This window comes from Molossus molossus, unplaced genomic scaffold, assembly GCF_014108415.1.
Source record: "Molossus molossus isolate mMolMol1 unplaced genomic scaffold, mMolMol1.p scaffold_m16_p_21, whole genome shotgun sequence".
In the NCBI taxonomy this organism is placed as follows: Eukaryota; Metazoa; Chordata; class Mammalia; order Chiroptera; family Molossidae; genus Molossus; species Molossus molossus.
Window position 1 is genome coordinate 928,042 of NW_023425357.1, and position 25,843 is coordinate 953,884.

The window sequence follows — 25,843 nt, forward strand, 5'->3', positions numbered from 1 at the left end:
CCCGAAGATACTGATAGTAAACTCTCTTCTTTTGGTTAATCCTCACCAAGGATATTTTTACATTGAGTTTTAGATAGAGTGGAAGGGAGGGAGAGAGAGAGAGAAATATCAATGTGAGAGAGACACATCAATTGGTTGCCTCCCACATGACCCTGACCAGGGGCCCAGTCAACCCAGTTACATGCTCTTGACAGGGCATTGAAACCCAGACCCCTTGGTCCATGGGCTGACACTGTAACTGCTGAGGCAAACCGGCCCAGGGCCACTGATTGTAAACTCTTAAAACTTCCTATTTTCCTGATGCTTCAGCATCCACACAAACAAGATGTGAATGTCAGGTGACTATCACCACCACTGTGATAAGGCTGGCCCCTGCCATAAGTTCCCCATCCTAACTTGCAGTGATTGCCCGTGTTTGCATCTGGCTTTCCTCCTCTAGGACCTGTGAGTATAATAAAGTTTTAAATGTCATATGCCTTTACAAAAGTCATTTCTGTTCAAGCTTTAAAAACCCTAAAGCATCCCTGGCCCGTTTTGCTCGGTGGTTAGAGCAGCATTCTGCGGACCAATGACTCACGGTTTCAATTCCAGCCAGGGCACGTATCTCAGTTGTGGTTCGTCCCCCACCCTGGTTGGGGTCATGCAGAAGGCAACCAGTCAATGTGGATGTGTCTCTCTCACATTGATGTTTCTCTCTCTCTCCTTTCCACTTTATCTGAAGATAAATGGAAAAATATCCTCAGGTGAGGATAAAAAACAAAAAACCCCTAAAAAGCAGTACTTACTCTCCATTTATAACACTTCTGGTGACAATGGGATGATTCTGAACTCTGGCAAAGTCCCTGGGAAATGCCTTTGTGTACTTATGGTGACTGATCAACTCCACCATCTGGAAAGGGTCTGTCTTATCCAAGTTCCCTGCGCTGCCCTGAGTTCTGTGTTGCACCCTCCTTCCAAGGGCCGCCAAAATTTCCACCATAAAGTTCAGATCCTGTCCAAATCTAATAACACAACTGGGTTGCCACTGCCCTGCAGTGATTTACAAGAGGGAAAATCATCCTTTTTATATCCTCTGGTCTGCCCCTGGGCAGGTGAACCCATACTTCTCTGCAAGCCTTTGGTAATCACATTTTTTAAAAGATGTGTTTTTATTGATATTTTAGAGAGGGAGGGAGAGATAGAAACATTAATATGAGAAGAAACAGAACTGCTGCTTCCTGCACACCCCCTACTGGGGATCAAGCCTACGACTTGGGCACGTGCCGTCAGGGAATCAAACCAGGACCTCTCAGTCCATGGATGACACTCAGTATACTGAGCCACACCAGCCAAGATGATGCTCAATCCACTGAGCCACACCAGGCAGTGACTGAACTTTTGGAAACGATTCCTGAAAATAGACTAGTTTCCCACCATGTTGTTGCCTGCCTGGTGCCCACAGTGCATGCTGGCTGGAGCACTGTGCATCCTGGAATAGCATTAGGGAGAATAACTTGCCCACAAATGCTGTTCTTCCTTCACACTGGCAGAGTCCTATTCTGCGTTCAAACTACCCACACAGTGAACAGAGTTTCCAAGATTAAAGGTATTTAAACTAAAAGACCTGTATTATTACACAAACTAGAGCAATGTGTGACAGGCAGTTTTTGGTTTGGTGACTTGGAAGCTGTAAAACTTGACTGTAAGTACTAATTGAGACCCAATATGTCCCTGAAAGAGCTAGTAATCCTCGTCAAGCCGCCAGAACTCAGTTTCTCTGGGCCAACACAGGGTCAGGTCTGTGACCTAATTTGTCAGAGAGAAGGTCTCAAGACACTCATGATTTCCTCCAACTAATGGGAGAGAACAGAGGTCAGTTCTGTCTCCAACCCTGTGTGGACCTGCCAGTTGGTAGAGGGGAAATGGCTTCTGCCAAAGATACTGTGAGTGACAAAAATCTGGCAAGGACCCTGGGAAGTTAAACATGCTTACCACATAATTTATGGATAATCTCTAGTTTTTGGATATCCAGATATAGGTGTCAATTCAGGCAGAAGGCTCCTCACAGAGGCTTTCCTCTCACAGTTACACTAAGTAAGGAAAGAGTACATTCCTGGCGGATCTAAGGTCTTTTTTCAGTGTTAACTCTTGGTGTTGAATGACGACAGATTTGCAGCTAAACAATTTCCTACGTTCACTGCATGTGAGCTCAGGTCCTCTACTGAAGGAGGCCAGAGCTCTGGCTAAACAATCTCGCCCTCACTGCACTCATGAGTCTTAGCTCCAGTGTGAACTGTCCAGTGTTGAATGAGGTAAGTTTTGCAGCTAAATTTCCCATATTCACTATTTTCATGAGGTTTTTCTCCAGTGTGAACTCTTTGGTGTTGAATGAGGACAGATTTCTGGATAAAGGATTTCCCACAATCACTGCACTCATAAGGCCTGTCTCCAGTGCGAAATCTTTGGTGTTAAATGAGGACATATTTTTTGATAAAACACTTCCCACAGTGCATTCATAAGGCCTTTCTAGTGTGCACTCTCTTGTGTCGAAGGAGGCCAGAATTTTGGCCGAACGACTTCCCACATTCATTACACTTATAAGGCCTTTCATTAGTGTGAACTCTCTGGTGTTTAACAAGGATGGATTTCTGGATAAAGGATTTCTTACATTCACTGCACTCATAAGGCCTTTCTCCAGTGTGAACTCTTTGGTGTTGAATGAAGACAGATTTTTTGATAAAACACTTTCCACACTCAGTGCATTCATAAGACCTCTCTCTAGTGTGCACTCTCTTGTGTCGAAGGAGGCCAGAACTTTGGCTGAACGACTTCCCACATTCATTGCACGTATAAGGCCTTTCATTAGTGTGAACTCTCTGGTGTTTAACAAGGATGGATTTCTGGATAAAGCATTTCTTACATTCACTGCACTCATAAGGCCTTTCTCCTGTGTGAATTCTTTGGTGTTGAAGGAGATCAGATTTCTGGCTAAAAGATCTGCCACATTCAGTGCACTTAAAGGGCTTTGCTCCAGTGTGAACTCTCCAGTGTCGACTAAGGTGGGTTTTGCGGTTAAAGAATCTTCCACATTCATCACACCTGTACAGCTTTTCTCCAGGGCGAGTTTGCTGGTGCTGAACAAGCCTGCAATTAAAGCTGAGGCCTCCCCCCGATGTGCTACACTCATCATGACCTTCTCCAGTGCAAACTCTCTGGTGGGGAAATGGGGGTGTATTACTGAAACCTCTCCTACTTTCAATCCACTTGTGACTTTTTCCACTGTTAAAGGGCTCCCCACACTCAGTGCTGCTCTGGGGCTTCTCACTATTGGGAGTGGCCTCATGTTGGAGAAGGCCTGAGGTAGCTTGAAAGTCCCCACGGGTCACTGGCTTCCCTGACACATGGAATCTATAGCTCCTCACAGATGAGGCCCTGTCCATGCTAATTGTGAAGATTTTTCCTCCACGCTTTTGGTGCTGGTGAAGGTTTTCACTGAACCAGAAGTCTTTGGTTTCCCTACCGAAGTATGGCTTCTGCTGAGAATATATTGCTTGGCGCTCAGTCTGGTGCAAAATGTCTTTCAAACCTGAGACACACTTCTCACAGAGGTGAGTCTTCTGGGTTGATGGATTTGCCTTAGAAATCCTGAGCTGTGACTCTCCTTGCACAGGAACACTCTTCTTAGAAGGGGCCTCCTTGCCCTTTGCTCTATACCAACAGTCTGAAAGAAGAGAAATACTGAGAAAGTTCACGTTAGCTTTGGTGGGAGGAGGAAGTCCCATCAAAAGTGTCTGTCATACATATACATTCAAACCAAAGAATGGATCCATGGGCTATTTTTCAGGACAAGGCAGCAATTTGAAGGTAGGGCTGGGACTCTCAAGATCATAGCATGGGGGAGACCTTCTGGGACAAAGGGCAGAAGTATGGGGTCCAACAACAGGGAGGAGAGCCAGAATCAAAGACTCACTTCTGTGCCAACAACCTTCTGCCAGGACCCTGTCAGCTGGGAACATCCATGCCATGCATAAGGATGGCTGTGCGCAGGCCCAGGAAAATACAGGACTATTTAAAGACATGCACACACCTCACAAACATTATGTGTGGGTCACTGTAGGAGAACTTCAGACTGTGCAATGGAAAGGAAAAGTGAAACACATGGAGGTAGAGAGATGGGGACAGCCAGAGAATAAAAGTCACAGATGAAATGACAAATCAGAAAAGTGTCAAGTATAAAGAAAAAAGTGAAGAAATTATTTGTGCTCAGTGACGCTTGTACCAAAACACTGGTGTAAAAGTGTTTTGTGAACCAGGCAGGTACTTGGTATCTGAACACAGATCTAAGACCATCTTGCCACATTCACCCTGAGACTCGAGCAGGGCTCTCTCCACACTCTCAGTTGTGTAAGGACCTGATGAAGCTAGTTCTTAGGGAAAGACAGGACATGTGAGTGGTCAAAACAGGTCCAGAGCAACTCAGGAAACACACTACAGGAAAAAAGGTAATATTACAATAAAATCTCAAAGGAGCGGCTTCCAAGAAAAGTCTATTGACTCTAATTAGTAACTGCAACAATGCATGTAATTCCTGATACAGGTGGTCACAAGAAAATGTTAGCTAGAGGAAGAGGGCAAAACCTGGGGCACAAGGGGGTACCATGGACTTGGACACAGTCATCCTGCCAGGGACAGGTAAAGAAAGATGCGATCCATTAGGCCGACTGCCAGATGCCTGACTCCCAGACCATTCCCTGCACTCATTGGGGTAAAAGAAGTTAGGGCTGTTTGAGGAATGCATTGCTTGGGGTAGTGTACACAGCTTAGTGCTGGTACCCAAAGTGTATACACCAAGGAAGTAGAGAAGCCAGTACAGCCCATGGACTGGTTATGGAAAGGACAGAGCTTCCTTTAGGACAGGGGACAAGAGAAACCAGACAAGGACACTGGGAGAAAGATGAAGACCTTACCCAGGGATGTTGTAAGTGCAAAATTCTGCAGCATCACATCATGGTATAGGGACCTCTGTGCCTCATCAAGGAGCCCCCACTCCTCCAGGGAGAAATAAATGGCCACATCTTCAAAGGTCACATAGCCCTGCCATAATACAGACAGTTCATTCCATGATCAGCTTCTCTCCTAGGACCTCAAGTTCATCCACCCACTCACTCAACCCCTGCTTACCCACCTCCAATTCCCCCACCTCAGAGGAGATATCAGGCCCTGGTGGCACTGATGTGCACTCTATCCTCATGATCCCTTTGATCACTGTGTCCATCCATGACAACAGGGAGGTGAGGAGATAGATATCTGAGCTCTGGATCTGCAAGCAGGGACGCACTCACCTTTGTCAGACAATTGTCCTAGGATCCCCAGGTCATGCCACAGACACAACCAAGGGTGTTGGCTCACATTTCACCCTTTGTCCTCAATGCTGGGGTCCTTGGGCCATGAGTTCTCACTCCTTTGTCACATGGACATCATTTTCTTTTCTTTTCTTTTCTTGTTGACAGTTATTAGCTGTCTCTCATTTTCTCCCTTTTTGCCCACCTCCACCCAATCTATGGACATCATTTCCTTTTCTTTTTTTTATTCCTCACCCAGATGATATTTTTCTATTTATCATTAGATAGAGTGGGAGGAAGGAAGAGAGAGAAAGACAGAGAGAAACATCTATGTGATTGAGACACATCGAGTGGTTGCTTCCTGCATGATCCAACCAGGGCCAGGGACGAACCACAACTGAGGTACGAGCCCTTGACCAGAACTGAACCCAAGACTCATTGGTCCACGGGCTGATGCTCTAACCTCTGAGCCAAACAGGCCAGGGCAGACATCATTTTCTACCCATACTTCTCTCACAGTCACCACCTCTTCCCTGTCCTTCTACATATTATTCAACACATGGCATACAGAGAGTGATAACGCAAATTCAAACAGGATTTAGGCCCTGGCCGGTTTGGCTCAGCAGTTAGTGTTGGCCTGTGGACCAGAGTTGCGAGTTCGATTCTGATCAAGGGCATGTGCCTCAGTTTCGGTTTGGTCTCTGGCCCTGGACAGGGTAGTGCGGGGAGCACCCAATTAATGTGTCTCTCTCACATCAATGTCTGTCTGTCTGTCTCTCCCCCACTCCCTCCCTTCCTCCCACTCTGTCTGCAAATAGGTGAAAAAATATGCTCAGGTGAGAATTTAAAACAAAACAACAACAAAAAACTCAGGATTTAGTTGTACCACAGACCTCCAATGGTCCCCACTGCCATTAGCAGTCCACAATTCTGTTCTACAGGTCTCTCTGTCTGACTCTGCTCCTTGCTTTAGCCTCAGTCACCCAGAATCACTGTGGCTATCATACGCCCTTGACCTTCCTCCATTGGTGCTGTAATTCATGTCTCCTCACCAGTCACAGCCTGCCTCTCTCTCCCTAAACCTCATTCAAAACCCTCTCAGAGCCCTGGCTGGTTTGATTCATTGGTTAGAGTGCTAGCCCACGAACTGAGGGGTCATGGGTTTGATTCCAGTCAAGGGCACATACCTGGGTTGCAAGTTCGACCCCAGCCTCGATTGGGGTTGTGCGGGAGGCAACCAATCAATGTGTCTCTCTCACTTCAATGTTTCTCTCTCTCCCCCTCCTTCCTTCCCTTCCACTCTATCTTAAAAAAAAAAAAAAAATCAATGAAAAAATATTCTCAGGTGAGGATTAACAACAAAAACCCTCTCAGGAGACTTTCTACCCCAGATCCAGTTACTCTCCCTCATGACCACTTGTGCCCTAAACTAATCCACCCACTTGACTGACAATCCCCAGATATACCAATGTGGTGACAAAATCCTGGTGCGTCCACAGAGCAGTGAACCAGTCACCTTGATCACCTGCTTGATCATCCTTTCCCAGACTGCTCTCATAGCCACTTCTCTCCTTCACCCGTTTACATGAGACCCAGTCTTCAAACTACCCCCTCCTCTTCCTGGGATGCTGTTAATGTCATCATTACCAGGATTACCCTACTAACTTTGACCCACAGTGTTATAGACGGAATATATACGCCCTCCCAGAATTCGTGCTAAGACCTAACCCCCAGTATGATAATATTTAAAGGTGGAGACTTGGGGAATTAAACAGTTTTAGGTTAGATCATGAGGGTAAGGCCCACACAATGGGGGAATTAACAAGATTTAGAAGAAAAAGGTAAAGCTCTCATGCTCTCTCCGGTGTTTGCACCAAGCAAAGACCACAGTTCCTCACCAGGAACAGAATCTGCCAGCTGTTTGATCTTGGACTTCCCAGCCTCCAGAATTGTGAGAAATAAAGGTACTTTGTTTTAGCTGCCCAAGTTAAGATGCACAGTTTCATCATGGTCCACATACTATCCACCACCTTTTCCAGATGTCTCCACTCTGAAATCCTCCTAACAGTCCCAGACCTGGGTGTACACCTGCTCACTTAATACCTCTACTCATACATTTATAACCAAAACTCCTAAGTAATTAAATGAAAATTAATCCTACTACCAGCTTCCACAGCCCAGTTGGTAGAATTTCCAACATTTCAGCTTCTAACCCAAAAAACCTTGCTACCATCCCTGACTTCTATTTTTTTCTCTCAACCCTTCAAAATCAGAAAATCAGAGCAGATAAATGTATCAAAAAAACTGATGCAGAATCAAAGCATTATTATCACTTCCAAGGCCACCACACTGGTCCACATCACCAACACTAACCTGGACTATTGCAGTAGCCTCATTCCTGGTCTTCCTACCACCTTCTTCACACCCCCAATCTGTTCTCCATGCTGCAGCCACAGGGAACCTGATGAGGGCTTGGTCAGATCACCTTCCTCCTCTGCTCCAAACCTCCTATTGATCCCATCACCTCCAGAACAGACATACAACTTCATCCAAGTCATGACTCCTGACCTCTTGCTCTCTGTTCCCATTATAAAGAAATTAAACTGGGCCCTGGCCGATTTGGCTCAGCGGTTAGAGCGTTGGCCTGCGGTACAGAGAGACCCGGGTTCGGTTCCCGCTAAGGGCATGTACCTCGGTTGCAGTTTGTCCCCGGCCCTGGTTGGTCATGTGGGTGGCAGCCACTCGATGTGTCCCTTCACATCGATGTTTCTCTCTCTCTCTCTTCCTTTCTCTCCCTCCCGCTCTATCTGAACAAAAAAAAATGGAAAAATGTCCTCGGGTGAGGATTAAAAAAAAGAGAAATTAAACTCCCTTGAGCCAGTTAGGCCACACCTCCAAGAGTCTAAATAGAGTAGCACCTATACTTGGGGCAACTGCCTCCATATCTCATCTGATTGGTTGCTAGCAATAGGAATCACTCCATATAATCCCCAGCCTGGTCTGAGGACCCTGGGCTTAGGCTTGGTTCACCATCTCCAGACACAAAGACTGGAAGAGAGAGAGGCAGACTCCCAGGATACCACAATCCCAGGGATCACGAGGAATCATGAGCAGTGAGGTTTTGAAACATCCTTCCACTCACCTTTGCAGGGTCCATAAGTGCTTCTGTACTTGTAACCAACCATCTGTGCGAAGAGGGAGGTTCTGAGAGGAGGGTGACCATGGCTGGATTCAAAGGGCTCTGGGCTCCCCTATTCCCTGGATTAGTTCTGGAGCAGGGTGACCTGGGATCACTGCATTTTCTCTGGTCTCAATCCTCAGTGCTGACTCTTATCAGCTGAGTGACCCAGGACAAAACCTAAATACTCCTGCCTCTAAGCCTCCTTTCAGTCTGTTCCTCTGAGGTTTTGGGAAATGTTTTAAATTTTTTTTCCCCTTTATTGATTTTAGAGAGAAAGGAAACAAGAGGGAGAGAGAGACAGAAACATCCATGAGAGAGAACACTGACTGGCCGCCTCCTGCATTCCCCCCACTGGGGATCCGGCCCACAACCTGGGCATGTGCCCTGAACCTGCGACCCCCCCCCCCTTTTTTTTTAATCCTCAGGGGAGGGCATTTTTCCATTCCTTGTTCAGACAGAGTGGGAGGGAGGGAGAGAGAGAGAGAAAAACGTCGATGCAAAATGGACACACCAAGTGGCCGCCACCCCACGACCAACCAGGGCTGGGGACAATCGGCAACCGAGGTACATGCCCTTACAGGAACCGAACTCGGGTCTCTCTGGACCGCAGGCCAACGCTCTAACCGCTGAGCCAAACCGTCCAGGGGCCCGCGACCTCTTGATGCATGGGTCGATAGGTCAACCACTGTAGTGCGACAAAAAACGATTTTTTTTTTTTTTTTTTTTTTATCCTCGCCCAAGGACATTTTTCCATTTTTCGTTCAGGTAGAGTGGGAGGGAGAGAGAGGAACAGATAGAGAGAGAGAAACATCGATGTGAAAGGAACACAACGAGTGGCTGCCACCCAAACGACCCACCAGGGCCGGGGACAAACTGCAACCGAGGTACGTGCCCTTAGCGGGAACCGAACCCCGGTCTCTCAGGACCGCAGGCCGACGCTCTAACCGCTGAGCCAAACCGGCCAGGGCTTTTTTTTTTTTTTTTTATCCTCCAGCCAGGACATTTTTCCATTTTTTGCACAGACAGAGTGGGAGGGAGAGAGAGGAAGAGAGAGAGAGAAAAAAACATCGACGTGAAAGAGACACATCGAGTGGCTGCCACCCGCACGACCAACCAGGGCCGGGGACAAACTGCAACTGAGGTACGTGCCCTTAGCGGGAACCGAACCCGGGTCTCTCCAGACCGCAGGCCGATGCTCCAACCACTGAGCCAAACCGGCCAGGGCAAAAAACGATTTTTTAAAAAAAAATCCTTTTTTTTTTTTTTATCCTCACCCGAGGACATTTTTCCATTTTTTGTTCAGGTAGAGTGGGAGGGAGAGAGAGGAACAGAGAGAGAGAGAGAGAGAGAGAGAGAGAAACATCGACATGAAAGAGACACATCGAGTGGCTGCCACCCGCACGACCAACCAGGGCCGGGGACAAACTGCAACCAAGGTACGTGCCCTTAGCGGGAACCGAACCGGGTCTCTCCGGACTGCAGGCCGATGCTCCAACCGCTGAGCCAAACCGGCCAGGGCAAAAAACGATTTTTTTAAAAAAAATCCTCACCCGAGGACTGTTTCGCATTTATCTTCGGATAGAGCGGGAGGGAGAAAGGAAGGAAGAGAGAGAGAGAAAAACGTCCATGTGAGAGAGAGACAACCGGCCACCACCCATACGACCCCCACTGGAGAGGGGACGAACTGCAACAGAGGCAGCGCCCTTCCCAGAAACCGAACCCAGGACTCCGGTCCGTGGGGCCGACGCTCGAACCACTGTGCCAAACTGGCCAGGGCGGTTTTGGAAAACGTTTAAGGGCCTACTTCAGGCGGGGCCTTTTCGGTTCATAATTCTCTACGGGTCCGGGCACCCCGAACACGGCCTCACACTGTCAGTTTCCTGAACACACAACGCTAACCTCAGGCTTCCCGGACCCTCCAGGCTCTGAGCCACCTCCACGTCCTTCCACGGTGGCTCCTCAGCCTCCCTCCTTCGCCCGCCGCTGTCACAACGCGTGTCACCCACCAGCGCCTCCAGGTCGGGGCTCCGGCCGGGCTGCAGGACGTGGTCGCCTGCAGGGACGACGCACACTCACCTTAGCCCAGCGCCTCAGCTCCACCACCGCCACCGGACTCACTGGACTCTGGGCCAGGCGGGCGGGGACCTGGAAGTGGACTCCTCGCTGCCCACTGCCTGAGATGCGCCTCTGAGCAGCAGGGGTGACTCTTCCCGAACCTTCCCAACCCATCCTCGTGCACCAACCCAGTGCTCCTCAACCTCAGGCTCCTCAACACCAACTGAACCAAGATGGCCCGAAACGGCCGCCAAGGCTAAGCTGCCGGAAGTCCCGCCCCAACGGGATACGTCTGTGCAGAATTGACACTCATGAACCATCAATGGCTCAAAGAGGGTGGCGCCTGGCGCGGTGTTTACCGGGTAATGTAGTTTCGGCTGCAAAGGCCCAGGTTAAGGTAGCAGCTCACCAGAAACTACAGAGAAGCTGGGAAATGGTGTATGCAGCCTCTAAGCGTGAGGAACAGAATCACTTTATCACTGTATTCACCCTGAAAGGTTTGGCTAGGCAGTTAGAGCCTGGGCCAGCGGACCAATGAGTGGCAGATTCCATTCCAGTCAAGGGCATGCACCTTGCAGTTCATCCATGCCCTGGTTGGGCCATGTGGGAGGCAACCAGTGGATGTGTCTCTCCCCTCATGTTTCTCTCCCTCCCTCCCATTCTATTTGATAAGTGGAAAAATATTCTCAGTGAGGATTTAAAAAAAAAAAAAAGGAGGGGGGCATACTCAACACTTCCTTACGGGAGTTTGTAAATGATCACCTAAGCATTTAGAGACATTATTTGAGACTTTCTGATGCTTAGTATGCAGGCTTAGTCTGAAAGTATTATTTCAGGTTCTCTCAATTATGGAGCCTGAACAGATTCGGTCAGTTTGGTGCGTTACAGTATGTTGGCTCACAGGGACAAAACAGAGAAGACAGAGGTACAGATTTACTTAGCAAGACCAGAATCCCACAGTTCTGAAGCATCACATTCTAGTACAGGGCCCTATGGGTGAGGTCCAGATGTCCTTATTTTTTCCCAGGTAAAGGTGATGGTCATGTCCTACAAGGTCACCAATACCAGGAAAGTCAAAGACAAGTGGGTCTTTTGCTGTTGGTTAATATCAGAACCTGATCACTTGGTGGAGGTTGAAACTCATTGCTTGGTCCCTGTGAAATGTGTAGAGTGTTAACCAATGGTCATTGGTGCCAATTCCATGCCAACAGGAATCCCCAATTTGGGGTGCAGTAAAGATGAAACTTAATTCAAGTCAAACATCTCAACTGTAATACAGTGAAGCTATGAGAACTGCAAAGCTGTTGAACAGCTCAATAGTGTCACTGTGCAAGGCCCCTCTCTGGCTACATAGCTCTGGCTCTGGTATGTTCTACCTGCTTCATTGGTCTTCACTCTGCTCCAGCCAGGAGAATAAAACTTTTAGTGTTAGGTAGAAAAGTGTGCTCTTTGAGTCAGAAGGAACCTCACTTATATAGACAGAAGTCCCACCCCTGATCACTGATTGGTCCATCTTCATGCAAAATCCAGTGTAACTGATCCAAAGAGCACAGTCCTGATAGGGCAGAATGGAGCTGCTCTGAATACTCGGTGAAGATGCTAATGGTGGGGGGATACAGCAGGTCTGGCTCAAATGGCAGTTCAGTGTAGGCTCCTCCCAAAAGCCTGGCTTGCCAGAGAGGCCCCAGGACCCTGCTTCTGGAGTAATATAATTATGGCTGAGAAAGAGAGTCCCATGCAGAAAGCCATTTCAAGTCAAGGCTTTTGCTACAAGGGCTCAGGCTGATTGCATTTCCCCACGTCCTCATGCACCTACATTTGACCATTTGATCAGTGAGCCTCCAGGCTGTGTCAATGAAAACTTTTGTGTATTTCTTATGGGAATATAAAATGGTATACAATGTGAAAAACAGGATAACCCTGGCTGGTGCAGCTCAGTTGCTTGGGTGTAATCCTGAGCACTGAAAGGCTGCTGGTTTGATTCCTGGTCATGGCATGTGTCCAGGATGTGGGCTAGATGGCCAGTAGTGGGTGTGCAGGAGGCAGCTGATCAATTTCCACTCTCACCTGGATATTACTCTCTCTTTCTCCCTTCCTTTCTCTAAAAGTCAAATTTTCAAATCTTAATTAAAAAAACAGTATAGCAGTTCCCCAAAACGTTTACTATAAATATATCATATGACCAAGCAATTAATTCCATTCCAAGGTCTATACTCCAAAAATATTTAAAGGATGGATACAAACATATCCTTGTACAACTATATTTACAGCAGCACTAATCACAACAGCCAAAAAGTGAAAACCACCCACGGGTTCATCAACAGATGAACAGATAAACAAATGTGGAATGTCCAAACAGTGGAATATTATACAGCAACCAAGGTCTGATACATGCCACAAGATGGATAAGCCTTGAAAACAATATGCTAAGTGTCACAAGCTAGACACAGAAGGACAAATATTGTCTGGTTCCACTTATAAGAAATATCTATCATAAGTAAACTCATAAAGACAGAATGTAGATTAGATGTTACCAGAGGCTGAAATGAGGGGTAAATAAGCAGTTACTGCACAAATGAACACACAATTTGCGTGTTCTAAACGGTTTTGAAAAGTGTTGGTAGATACACAACATTGCAAATTTACTTAATACTAGTGAACTATACATTTGAAAATAATTCAAATGGTAAATTTAAAATTGTAATACACACACACGCGCGTGCGCACACAAATAAAATAACCAAACTGATACTCTCCAAATTCCCAAATTCAAAATCTTTTGTCATACTATTTAAAATATCATGAACTTTTTTTTTTGGATGAAGTTAAAACATTTAATGTACTCTGGGTTTTTTTGTGTTTTTTTTTAAAATCCTCACTCAAGGATATTTTTCCATTTGTTTTCAGACAGAGTGGGAGGGAGAGAGAGAAACATTGATGTGAGAGGAACACATCAACTGGTTGCCTCCCATATGACCCAAACAGGGCCGGGGATGAACCACCACCGAGGTACATGCCCTTGAACAGAATCAAACCTGTGAATCATTGGTCCGCAAGCCGATGCTATAACCACTGCGCAACCACCCAGGGAAGTTAGTGTACTCTTTGTATAAGCACATACATAATAATGTTCATAGTAAGCCTCTTCTAGGATTATGATTTCCAGAACCTAACTTACCCATTCTACATAGAATAAATATTGATCAATAATCTAATTATTAGTTCCCTAAATATTACAAGATGGTAGAAGGGAAGATTCATTTTCCTGTAGAGAACAGAGTCATATTGTCAAATTAGGTCAAATTTGATTAGGTCAATCAAATTAGGACAAACTGTTTTTTTGTCAAGCAGGTAGAACAAAGCTGAGACATGAGTATCTCTGAAAATGAGCACAAAGGGGCTGAATGTTGGGACACATAAAAACAGAAACAGCCCGGCCTGTGTGGCTCAGTGGATGAGCATCAACCCATACACCAAAAGGTCACCAGTTCGATTCCTGGTCAGAGCACATGCCCAGGTTGTGAGCCCGATCCCCAGTGAGGGGCATGAAGGAGGTGGCCAATAAATGTTCTCTCTCATTGATGTTTCTATCACTCTCTCCCTCTCCCTTCCTCTCTCTCTAAAAATTAATAAAGAAAAAATATAAAGACAGAGACAAAGAGGTGGTCCACCCACCACTGGTCTGAGGCAACACACAGAGTCATCCAAATATATAAAAGATATGATAGTGAGTAAAAGAAGAAAAAGGATCAAGATGATACATGTGGCTCTGGTCTCATGAGACCTGTTGTTGCTGCAAATGTGTTGGACTCGCTGCTGGTACCTGTGGAAAAGAACCACAGCCCTGTCTGGTTTGGCTCAGTGGTTACCAGCATCAGCCCGTGGTCCAGAGAGACCGAGGTTCGGTTCCTGCTAAGGGCACATACCTTGGTTGTAGTTTGTCCCCGGCCCTGGTTGGAGTCATGGGGATGTAACCAGTCAAACAATGTGTCTCTCTCACATCAGTTTCTCTCTCTCTTCACTCCTCTCTCCCTCCCGCTCTAACTGAAGATAAATGCAAAAAAAAGTCCTTGGGTGAGGATTAAAAAAAAAAACACCATAGAGCCACTAGCCCAGATCATGAGGCCCAAATACATAAGGTCAATCATGGAAAATATAACCACAATTACAAACCTGGTGACTGTCTGGATAGAGCTCAACAGTATCCATAATTTATTCTCCTACTAAAGTTTCACTGTGCATTCGACCAGTTATATTGATAGGAACAAAGATATTCACCAAGAGGTGCACAATTCAGCAGAGGGAACAGCAGAAACCAATGCACTTCAGGGATCTCACTCTAAGCTTCATCCACCGAGAGAAATTGGGGGAAAGTCTAATTGCCTTGTAGACACCAAGGGAGGCACTGCTGAGGCAAACCCCTCTGGCCACTCTGTGGAAATAGTTTACATCCAGTCTCATTCAGGAAATATTTGACCTACAAGCTGCCATTGTAAGAGGGATCCTTCTAAAGAAAAGCACCAAGGAGCTGACTAAGAACAGCTAGTTGAAAATCAAGTCTGTGGGTCTCACTGTGTGTCCAGTAGGAAGTGTTAAGTTATAAAGATAAAGGACGAGCCCTAGCCAGTTTGGCTCAGTGGTTAGAGTGTCGGCCTGCAGTCCACAGAGACCTGGGTTCGGTTCCTGCTAAGGGCACGTACCTCGGTTGCAGTTTGTCCCCGGCCCTGGTTGGTCATGCGGGTGGCAGCTACTCGAAGTGTCCCTTTCATGTTGATGTTTCTCTCTCTCTCTTCCTCTCTCTCCTTCCCACTCTATCTGAACAAAAAATGGAAAAATGTCCTCCGGTGAGGATAAAAAAATAAAGATAAAAGCCGGTCGAGCTGGTGTGGCTCAGTGGATTGAGTGTCATCCCATGGGATGAGGTCCAGTTCTATTCCCAGTCAGGGCACATGCCACAATTGCGGGCTCGATCCCCACTGGGGGGTGAACAGGAGACAACTGATGGATGTTCCCTTCTCACGTCGATGCGTCTATCTCTTTTTCCCTTCCCCTCTAAAAAAATCAATAAAAACATATTAAAATTTTTTTAAAAGATAAAGAAGTTTCTGAGAATTCGCATACACCCAGCTGAGTAAAATGATCTCCACTTCCCACTTGGAAGGAGCCATCACATCAATATCCACAATACACAGATGAAAGCCAGGAGAATGTTAGTTCAAGAAAAAGAAATATTTGCCCTGGCTGGTTTGGCTCAGCGGTTAGAGCGTCGGCCTGCAGTCGAGAGAGACCCGGGTTTGGTTCCCGCTAGGGGCATGTACCTTGGTTGCAGTTTGTTCCCAGCCCTGGTTGGGTCGTGTGAGTGGCAGCCACTCGATGTGTCCCTTTCACGTCAATGTTTCTCTCTCTCCCTCCCTCCCTCCCACTCTATCTGAACAAAATATCCTCCGGTGAGGATAAAAAAAAGAAATATGTGATAAACTGTGCAGAAAACATAATTATCCTGAAAGCCATTTGCAGGGCACCCTTAAGATGAAGAGGGACTCAGGAATAAAATTTTCTTTGTGCAACCTCACTGTGAGAAAAGGGGGATGCACATGGCAAGACTTTCTGAGACACTAGGATCTGGGCCTAGAATCAATTCCTGGATGCCCACCCTAGCTGGGAAACTCAAAAGATGCCCCCTCCAATCCCAATTCAGGTTCAGTTTTCACCAGTGTAAACTGGGGATAGTGAGCAGACCTGCCTCAGAGGCTGCTGGAGGATGTTAACAGGCTCAAGAGCTAAAGAAGGGGCCAGTTTTAGTCTTCCTGAAGCTCTGGTTCCCCAGCCATCAGAAAACAAACAGGCACAACATGGCCTGAGCCACCCATGCATCAACATTGTGCCCCAGGGAAGGGGCAGCCATACTTCAATGGCCCATTGAAACCCTTCCCTTAGATTTTGCACACACCCTCCATGTGATTTCAGTGTTCTCAGGCAGGATTAAAGCATCTCTGCTGAAAACCTATATCCTTTAGTCATTTATAAAGTGATTTTGTTGCCCTGGCCAGTGTGAATCAGTAGGTTGAGCATTGTATCATACACAAGAGGTCACTGATTAGATTCCTGCTTAGGGCACATTCCAAGATTGCAGGCTTGATCCTAAGTGCGGGTTCTGCAGGAGGCAGCCAATCGATATTTCTCTCTTCTTCTCCCTTCCACTCTCAATAAAAACATCTTTTAGCCCGGCTGGTGTGGCTCAGTGGATGAGTACTGACCCATAAACCAAAAGGTCGCCAGTTGATGTTCTTTCTCATCAATGTTTCTATCTTACTCTCCCTGCTTCTCACTCTAAAAATCTATAAAGAGCCCTGGCCAGTTTGGCTCAGCGGTTAGAGCGTCGGCCTGCGGTACGGAGAGACCCGGGTTCGGTTCCCGCTAAGGGCACGTACCTCGGTTGTAGTTTGTCCCTGGCCCTGGTTGGTCGTGCGGGTGGCAGCCACTCGATGTGTTCCTTCACGTCGATGTTTCTCACTCTCTCTCCCTTCCCCTCTCTCCCTCCCACTCTATCTGTACAAAAAATGGAAAAATATCCTCGGGTGAGGATAAAAAAAAAAAAAAGAAAAAAAAAAAATCTATAAAGATAAAAAATTTTAAAAAAATTTTTAAGTAAATAAAAAACTTTTGATTTTGACTTTTGGCTTTTTTTGGAAGGTCAATAATTTTTTAAAAATTAAAAGAAAGTGGCCCTGGCCTGTTTGGCTCAGCGGTTAGAGTGTCGGCCTGCGGTCCCCAGAGAGACCCAGGTTTGGTTCCCGCTAAGAGCACGTACCTAGCCCTGGTTGGTCGTGCGGGTGGCGCCACTTGATGTGTCCCCTTTCGTGTACATGTTTCTCTCTCTCTCTCTCTCTTCCTCTCTCTCCCTCCCACTCTGTCTGAACAAAAAATGGAAAAATGTCCTCGAGTGAGAATTAAAAAAAATTAAAAGAAAGTGGAATTTGTGAACTGATAAAGTTGTAAATGTGAAAGATTGATGTTCTATTTATCTGACAAACAGAAGTGTCTAATTAGAAGTCAAAGTAGCAGGAAAAATAGTTTATACAGATTTGTATTTTAATGATTACGGGGCAACTAAAGATTTTAAATTACATGAGAAATATTGAACAGACTATGTTAACACATTAACACTTTAAATGAACCATGTGTATATATATATATATATTTTAATAAACCATTTTTCAGTGAACAGAGATAAATGGTATACATAGGTCAACAGACTGAAAACTCACATCTAATACAACCCATACAAACAGCCCTGGTGCAGCAGCTTAGCTGGTTCAAGGAGGTAGTCTTAGCTGAGGACAAGTGCTCTGGACTAACACTGTGTCAGGTCCATTCTGTGGTCAAACAGAAAGGAATGAATATCCCACCAAAAGCTCAGACTATTCATAATTTCCTCAAACAAAAGAACAGAAGTCAGTTTCCCCAAGCATAATGAAGTTGAATGACGTACAATGTTCAGGGAGTCAGGAAGTAGAGGTGAAATGGCTTCAGCCACAAAACTAACATCAATCTGGGAACAGACCTGGGTGGCATAGAAAGTGAAGTGCAGCTCTTTAAAGATGCTCTTGCACCTGAAATTGTTGAGAAACCTAGCAGAGTGCACGTTCTGCTAAATAGCTTTAAATTCAGGTAAATATTTCTCAAAGTCTCCTCCAGTGTAACTACACTGACGACATAAAAGATTCTTACATTTCAGGATTTTTTCCACTGTGAACTCTCTGGGGTCTAATGAGGTGGGATTTGCAGCTAAAATATTTCCCACTTTCACTACATTCATATGGTCTTTCTAGAGTATGAACACTATGATGTTGAAAACAGCCTGACCTCTGGTTAAACCATTTTTCCGTTCGCCACACCCCACATCCATACCGCTTTTCACCAGGATAAACTCGGTGGTGTTTAATAAGGTAGTGTTCTCTAAAGAATTTCCCACATGCAATGCATTCCTATGGTTTTTTTCCAGTATGAATTCTCTGGTGAAAAATGAGGTTAGATTTGTACCCAAAACACTTCCCACAAACAATGCACTTATTCGGCTTCTCTCCAGTGTGAACGCTCTGGTGTTGAGTGAAAGCAGAGTGGTGCCTGAAGAACTTCCCACAATCACTACACTCATAAGGCTTTTCTCCAGTGTGAACTCTCTGGTGTTGAGTGAGGTTAGAGCTTTGACTGAAGGACTTTCCACAATCACGACACTGGTATGGCTTTTCTCCAGTGTGAACTCTCCGGTGTTGAATGAGGTTAGAGCTTTCTCTAAAGGACTTCCCACAATCACTACACTCATAAGGCTTTTCTCCAGTGTGAACTCTCTGGTGTCTAAGGAAGTCAGATTTGTAGCAAAAAGATTTCCTACATTCAATACACCCATAAGGTCTTTCTTTACTCTGGAATTGAAGGAAGTTGGAGGTATTGCTAAAGGATTGCCCAGAATCACCCCATTCCTGAAGCTTTTCTTCAGAATGAAATCGACTGTGTTGAATAAGGTGGGAACGTTGTCTGAACGATTTCCTACACTTACTACATTCATATAGCTTTTCTGCAGTATGAACTCTCTGGTGTTTAATGAGGAGATATTTGTAGCTAAAGCATTTCCCACAATCACTACACTCATGTGGCTTTTCTCCAGTGTGAACTCTTTGGTGTTTCAAGAGGGTAGATCTACGGCTAAAGGAATTCCCACAATCACTACACTCAAATGGCTTTTCCCCAGTGTGAACTCTCTGGTGAATAAGGAAGTGAGACTTCCAGCTAAAAGATTTCCCACATTCACCACACTCAAAAGGATTTTTTCCAGAATGAATTCGGAAGTGTTGAATAAGATTTGGGTGTTCTCTGAAGCGTTTCCCACAAATGCTGCACTCATATGGTTTGCCTCCAGTGTGACCTCTCTGGTGTTCAATAAGGCCAGAGTTTTCACTGAAGGACTTCCCATAACCACTAAACTCATAAGACATTTCTTCAGTGTGAATTATTCTACGTTGAAAAGGGTCAAAGATTACTCTAAAGGGTTTTTCACATTTGGTACACTCATAAACTCCTTCTCTAGAACAAACATTTTGACGTTCAACAAGTTTCTGGTTGTGGCTCGCAGCTTTTTCACATTCACCTAACTGGAGACCACTTTTTCCACCATTGAAGGCCTGCCCACGCTCACTAAAACTGCATGGCTCTGCAGTGCTAAAAGTGGCCTGGTGCTGATGAAGACCTGAGATGGCTGGAAAGTCGTCCCCAACTTTCCCATAGGTGAAAGGCGCATCTGATGCATAGAAAGTACTTCTGGTCAGAAACGAGGCCCTGTCCATATCTATTATCCAGGGCTTCTGTCCACAGGCATCCCCCTGCTGCTGGTACAAGTTTGCACTGAAACAGAAGCCTCTCACACGTGCTTTCTGTTCAAGGTTTGTGGCTGGGAAATCAGTCAGGTGCAAAATATCTTTCAACACTGAGACACACCGCTCACAGGGATGGGTCTTCTGGGTGGCTGGAGCAGTCTTAGAATCTTTGACCTGTGACTCTCCTCCAACAGATACACTCTGTTTAGAAGGGGTCTTGTCATCTTCTGTTTTATGCCAACAACCTGAAAGCAAAGAAATGCTGAGGAAATGCTTGTGGACTCTGGTGTGAGGGGCAAGTCCCTTTACAAAGAAGTTAGAGATAATTCGTTAATTCCATGGGATTGTCTAAAAGAAAAGGACCGAGAGACCGACTGAAAAAGGGACTGCTGCCCTGGGTGGTTTTTCTCAGTGGTTAGAGCATCAGCCTACGGTCCAGAGAGACCGGGGTTTGGTTCTCGCTAAGGGCGCATACCTTGGTTGCAGTTTGTCCCCGGCCCTGGTTGGGTCGTGCGGGTGGCAAACACTCAATGTGTCCCTTTCACATCAATGTTTCATCTCTCTGTCTCTTCCTCACTCTCCCTCCCACTCTAGCTGAACAAAAAATGGAAAAAATAAATAAATAAATGTCCTTGGGTGAGGAGAAAAAAAAAATTTTTTTAAAGGAAAGTTTTTTAAAAAAGGACTGCTGTGCTATACTGGACCTCTGAAGATCACAAAAAGGGGAAGCTTCACCAAAAAAAACACAAAGATGGCTACATGGAACAGAAGCAGGATGTCCACTCATGCTCTCCTAACAACATTCAGCAGGGCTTGTTGGCTGGTGACATGGGTAAGCTGTGCAAAGACTGATTCTGTCCTTTTTCTAGTAAAATTAAATGAAGGAGTAGCTGGTGTTTGAAGACTACTTAAGGACATATGCTAATCTCATATCAGGTACGCAGGCCAATGCTGGAGAAAACTTCAGAGGGAGCAGTACAAAACAACAGGTGGTGTAAGGAGGCCACACACATGAAGGTACCCACAAGCCGTGGAGTCAGAGATGAAACAAGAAGTTAGAGGGTATCAGGCACAGATAAGAAAAGGTAGTAATGAGGTGTCCAGTGGCACTTGCACCAAAACTCGATTGGACACAGAGAGGGAGGTTCCTGGTAGGATCTCAACACAGCCTTTATGTCATGCCTTCCACAGCTGTCACTCTCCAGGGCCAGGCCTCCTCTGAAACCAGCTTGTATGTCTACCCTGTGAAAAAACAGGGTCCTCCTTGCACCCACTATTGTACAACTACTCAGAACCTGAATGATCTAAACCTTAAGGAAAGACATCGGAGGTGAGCAGCAGCACTGGCCCAGCACGCCCGGCTGACAATAGTGTGAAGGGGAGTCCACAAAGCTCAGCACTGGCAACCAGAGCAAGTATGACAGGAAAGGGAGAAATTGGCAGAGCTTGTGGCCTAACTGTGGGACAGAAGACACCTATGGAGAAAAAAAGAGTAGGCAGAACATCACCTCAGAAATCTAGGAATGGTGTGAAGGTCTTACCCACGGACGCTACAAGTGCAAAGATTTCCAGCATCACATCGCAGTACAGAAGTCTCTGAGCCTCATCAAGGAGCCCCCACTCCTCCCGGGAGAAGACAATGGCCACGTCCTCAAAGTGCATATCCTGTCACAATGGAGACAGTTTATTCCACGATCAGCTTATCTCCTAGGATTCTAAGTTCAAAATACCACCCCCTCCAAATTCCTCTGTTTCTTCTAGTCCCCACATCAAAGATTCCCAGCCTTGGTATTGCTGGAGACACTCACTGATATTCTCATTGACTCTGTGTCTTCTTCCCACAACAATAGGCAGATGGATGATACCTGAGCTCTGGGCCTGGTGGGTAGGACAAACTGCCTTTTGTCTATTAATACAGTGAGTGTCGCTAACGCTGCCGAGCGAGAGAAGTTGGCCATGAACAGAATGTGAATGACTTGACATTGATTTTGTCAGGTAATATCCCTGTTGTCCCACTGTCTCTCCAAGACACAAAAAAACATAGCATCACCCTTCACCTTAGAAACCTATCCCAGGGCCCTGAGGCCATCCATTAACACTAACCTCTGCACATAATTATCTGAACCACAGTGCTCTCACACAGCAACATTCCCAGAGGCACAACCATAAAAGTAAAGCAGCTGTGCCATGACAAGGACACTATGTTCCTTGATCAGCTTCTTTCCCAGGATTCCAATGTTATATCTCCTTAGTCGATCCATTGCTTACTCATCTCACTTCTCCATTCCAGTGGAAATTTTCAAGTCTATATGGCCCTGATCTTTGCTGTCTAATCAAGGTCCTATTCATCACTGTAACACCCCTTAACAACAATAAAGAGGTGGGCGAATAAATGAAATCTATGATCTGGACCTGGCGTGAAGCACCCCAACACGTCCTCTCTTGAGGCATTTTGTCTAAAATCCCCCATGTCGCATCATCCAGAAAACGACCAGAAATGGACTCAGCTGCATTCACTCTTCAGTAAATGCAAGAGCCTTTGAGAAAATGAATTCACACAGTCTCCAAATGCACAACACTCTTCCTGCCACATCTCTCTCACACCAGCACTCCCACAGTCCCAGCCTCCTCCTGCCCTGCACCACAGTCATCAACTTGGCCTCTCTACTCACTTCTCAGCATACGTGGTCCAGAGAATGCTGGACACATTCAAACACGGTCAAGTACAATGCTGACTGATTTTTCACTCACATAAGCGGCCTTCATTGAGTTCTGATATGAAGGCCTCCATCCTTGACTGTTCCTTCAATTTCAGCCATTGAGAAACACATAGATCTCAAATACCCACAGCCCTCCTCCACTGGTGCTGCACTTGAAGTCCCTTAATCAGTCACAGCCTTTCTCTCTCCACCTCATCCTCACTCAAGGCCCAGCCCCAGGTGCGCTCTACCCCATGCTCAGTGAGTCTTCCAGATGACCATTTAGCCCATACGCTAATTTGTCTCCCTGACTACAACACCCGACGCCACACCAAGGCTCATAACAACATCCTGGTGAGTCTTTAGAGTAGTGAATACCCACCAGCGCCTCTCATCTTGTGTGTATTAGTTGTAGGCCTCCAATCCATCCCAAGCCCTCTAATGGCTGAATACCTTGGCAGCATGCCAAAACTCTCTTGCCCACCCTCTATGAACACTTCTGTTGTACCCTATGTTGTGACACGCCACTCCCAAAACCAGAGGCAGTTCCAGGAATGTAGTCTTGTCCTAGGACAGTATTTTTCTCTAACAAAGGTCAGCCTTCACCTTAATTGAGTCTGTGTGTTGTCTTCCTGCATCTAGATAAAAATTCCTGCCCTGACCGGTTTGGCTCAGCGGTTAGTGTTGGCCTGCTGTCCAGAGACCTGGGTTCGGTTCGCGCTAAGGGCCTGTACCTTGATTGCAGTTTGTCTCCAGCCCTGGTTGGTCGAGCGGGTGGCAGCCACTCGATGTGTCCCTTTCATGTCGATGTTTCTCTCTCTCTCTTCCTCTCTCTCCCTCCCACTCTATCTGAACAAAAAGCGGAAAAATGTCCTCGGGTGAGGATAAAAAAAAAATTAATTAAAAAAAATTCCTGATAACATGCCTTTGGAATAACTAAGAACTGTCCTCTTTTGCATACTCCTCAAAGCAACAACCTCACCACAGCAGAGACCACAAATCTCCACGTTTTTATTATCTTGTTAACTGTTTACTGTTAACTTCCCTGCTTGGGCCTAAGTGAAAAAAGTATGTGGCTATAATTTCATTTCTTATCCCATCCCACAGGATTTCCACCTTTGCCTTCTCCTCCCTCCCTCCCTCATTACATCTACTCTTTTGATTGTAACGTATGAAATAAGGTGTGAAACTGCCATTTTCCAGAGCATTTCCTCAATCCCTTGAGATTGTGTTTCCCATTAGTTGTAGTCAGTTTTGCAAAAATAAACTCATAAAACTTCTCACACGTTTGGACGTTTCTTACATTGACACTGGGCTTGGTGTCTGCTTCAGGTCCCCAGGCCCAGGGCTGGTAGAGTTGCACAACAGCCCCAGCGCACCTCTATCTCAGAGACCATAAGGGCCTGTGGCCCTGCCCAGGCCAGTGTGGGTCAGCTGGTTGGAGCATCAGCCCCTACAGCGAACGGTAGCAGGTTGGACTCAAGTCACCGCAAACACCCAGGTTTCCTGTTCAGTCTGGGGTCGGGGCACATACAGCAAGCAGGCAACCAATGGATGTTTCTCTCTCACCCGCCAGGGACGTTGTCTTTTGCAGGACCTCACCTCCTGGGTCTAACTGCGCTCCTCTCCCTTCCAGTATGGTCTCCGTCTGAGCAGTTCTGGGAAAACGTTAGAAGCGGACCTCAGTGTCCCTCCTGTTCACAAACCCTGCAAGGCCCCCGCGGACTTAGAATGAAAGCAAAACTCCTCAGGCACAACTTCCTTCACCTCCTCCGTGGCTTTTAGACACAAAACAGGGCCCGGGTTTCCGGATCCTCCCGGCTCGGCCGCGCGTTCGCGTGTTTACGCAGCAGGCCCGCTGCCCGTCACCCTGTCCCACCCTCGTCACACCGTGTCACGCACGAGCGCCTCACATCAGGACGCCGGGCCCGGGCTGCAGGGCTCGGGGCGGGGGGCGGGGAGGCCAGGAGGCGGGGAGGTCAGGGGGCGGGGAAGCCCGGAGGACGCGCTCTCACCTCAGCCGGGAGCTTCAGCGCGGCCGCCGCCATCAGTCTCTGCGGGCGGAGCGGAGTCTGCGAGGCTCGAAGGTCCGGAACCCGGCCAAGTGGCCTCAACAAGCCTCAGACCCGCCTCTGCACAGCGGGGCGACTCCTCCGGTCCCTCTCCGATGTCGGCCACACACTCCGGCGCCCCTGACTAGGCGAACAGAGTTCTAAGGCACCGGCACGAGGAGGCCGGAAGTCCCGCCCTCACAGGATGCGCCGGTGCGGAGATGCCCTTTTACTGGCTTTCACGTCTCAACTCCGCCCCCAGCCAAGTGTGGGTGCAGTGCTTTCTGGGTAATGTAGTTTCCGCACCCACCCAGCGGGCATCAGCGTTCCTATCAAAGTCCTTCCTGGATCAGGGTGTGTCGCTCTGGGAGTGGCGCTGGGGAATGAAAATTTTGCGTTTCAGGGCCGGTTTGCAGGTTTCTGGGGAGTTTTGTCTGCAACTGATCACGTGTTTGGAGGCATTATTTTTAAGTTCTATGAAGTTCAGAATGCTCCCCGAGATAAAAAGTGTTATTTCAATAATTTGCAAAGATTACAGATCCAAATGGACCTATACTCATTTAGACACAAAATACATTCACTCTGAGCTGGAATGTGCTAACCATTTTCTGCTAATTCAACTGCATGGAGTCGGAAGCATTAGTATATTTGTAAGTCTCTATATGTTCAGTGTGGGTCTTGACTTGGAAGATAAAGAGGGATTTAGGACACTCTCAAGAACAAGGAGTAATCACTGCCTCTGGTTTCCACAGAGAACATCTCTCCTGTCTGTATCCTCACTGATGGTGTCCAGTCAAAGAACAACATTGATTATCCATTTAGTATTCCCCACTCTATATTCTAACATATATTCAGTTTCTTTAAGAATGTGACAAATTTCTAAAACTGAGAACATCTTATCAAATTCGGTTTGTGTATGGAATGCTGATTACTGTTTTCTCAGGCAGAACAGATATGTAAAAGGGGCATCCAAATCCCATCTTCTTATCTTGTCTTGCAGAAAATAGATTATCACCTCTCTGGTGATTGCTAGGACTCCTGTGCATAGAAATTTATGTCAGAAAAAAATGTAGTGAAATGCAATCTACAGAAGGCTGTTAATAATGATTGTTACAGGAGACTTCCAGGCTAAATGGTGGCTCTTGCCTTCTCCTACGACCAC

The 25,843-nt window shown here is 46.5% G+C and overlaps 3 protein-coding genes and 1 pseudogene across 3 annotated transcripts in view; all 4 read right to left on the reverse strand.

Annotated features, from left to right (window-relative positions):
* Positions 1-2,222: 2,222 nt before the first annotated feature.
* On the reverse strand, positions 2,223-3,419 carry LOC118638782 (zinc finger protein 239-like). Its single transcript, XM_036274907.1, has 2 exons — positions 2,512-3,419; positions 2,223-2,433 (listed from the first exon to the last, which is right to left on the reverse strand). Exons 1-2 carry the CDS (start codon positions 3,417-3,419, stop codon positions 2,223-2,225), a joined length of 1,119 nt encoding a protein of 372 aa, XP_036130800.1.
* A 4,917-nt stretch (positions 3,420-8,336) lies between these two features.
* LOC118638783 lies at positions 8,337-16,153 on the reverse strand (annotated as a pseudogene).
* Positions 16,154-17,802: 1,649 nt separating this feature from the next.
* Positions 17,803-20,014, reverse strand: LOC118638551 (zinc finger protein 883-like). Its single transcript, XM_036274554.1, is given in 1 exon segment — positions 17,803-20,014. A coding segment is annotated over 1 exon segment (1,617 nt). The 5' UTR covers positions 19,902-20,014; the 3' UTR covers positions 17,803-18,284.
* A 1,448-nt stretch (positions 20,015-21,462) lies between these two features.
* The window catches only part of LOC118638559 (zinc finger protein interacting with ribonucleoprotein K-like), a 46,736-nt gene continuing 42,355 nt past the window's right edge, over positions 21,463-25,843 (reverse strand). The window contains exon 4 of the mRNA XM_036274568.1: positions 21,463-21,596. Within this exon, the coding sequence (XP_036130461.1) occupies positions 21,583-21,596 (14 nt within the window). The 3' untranslated portion in view covers positions 21,463-21,582. The remainder of the gene's footprint in view (positions 21,597-25,843) is intronic.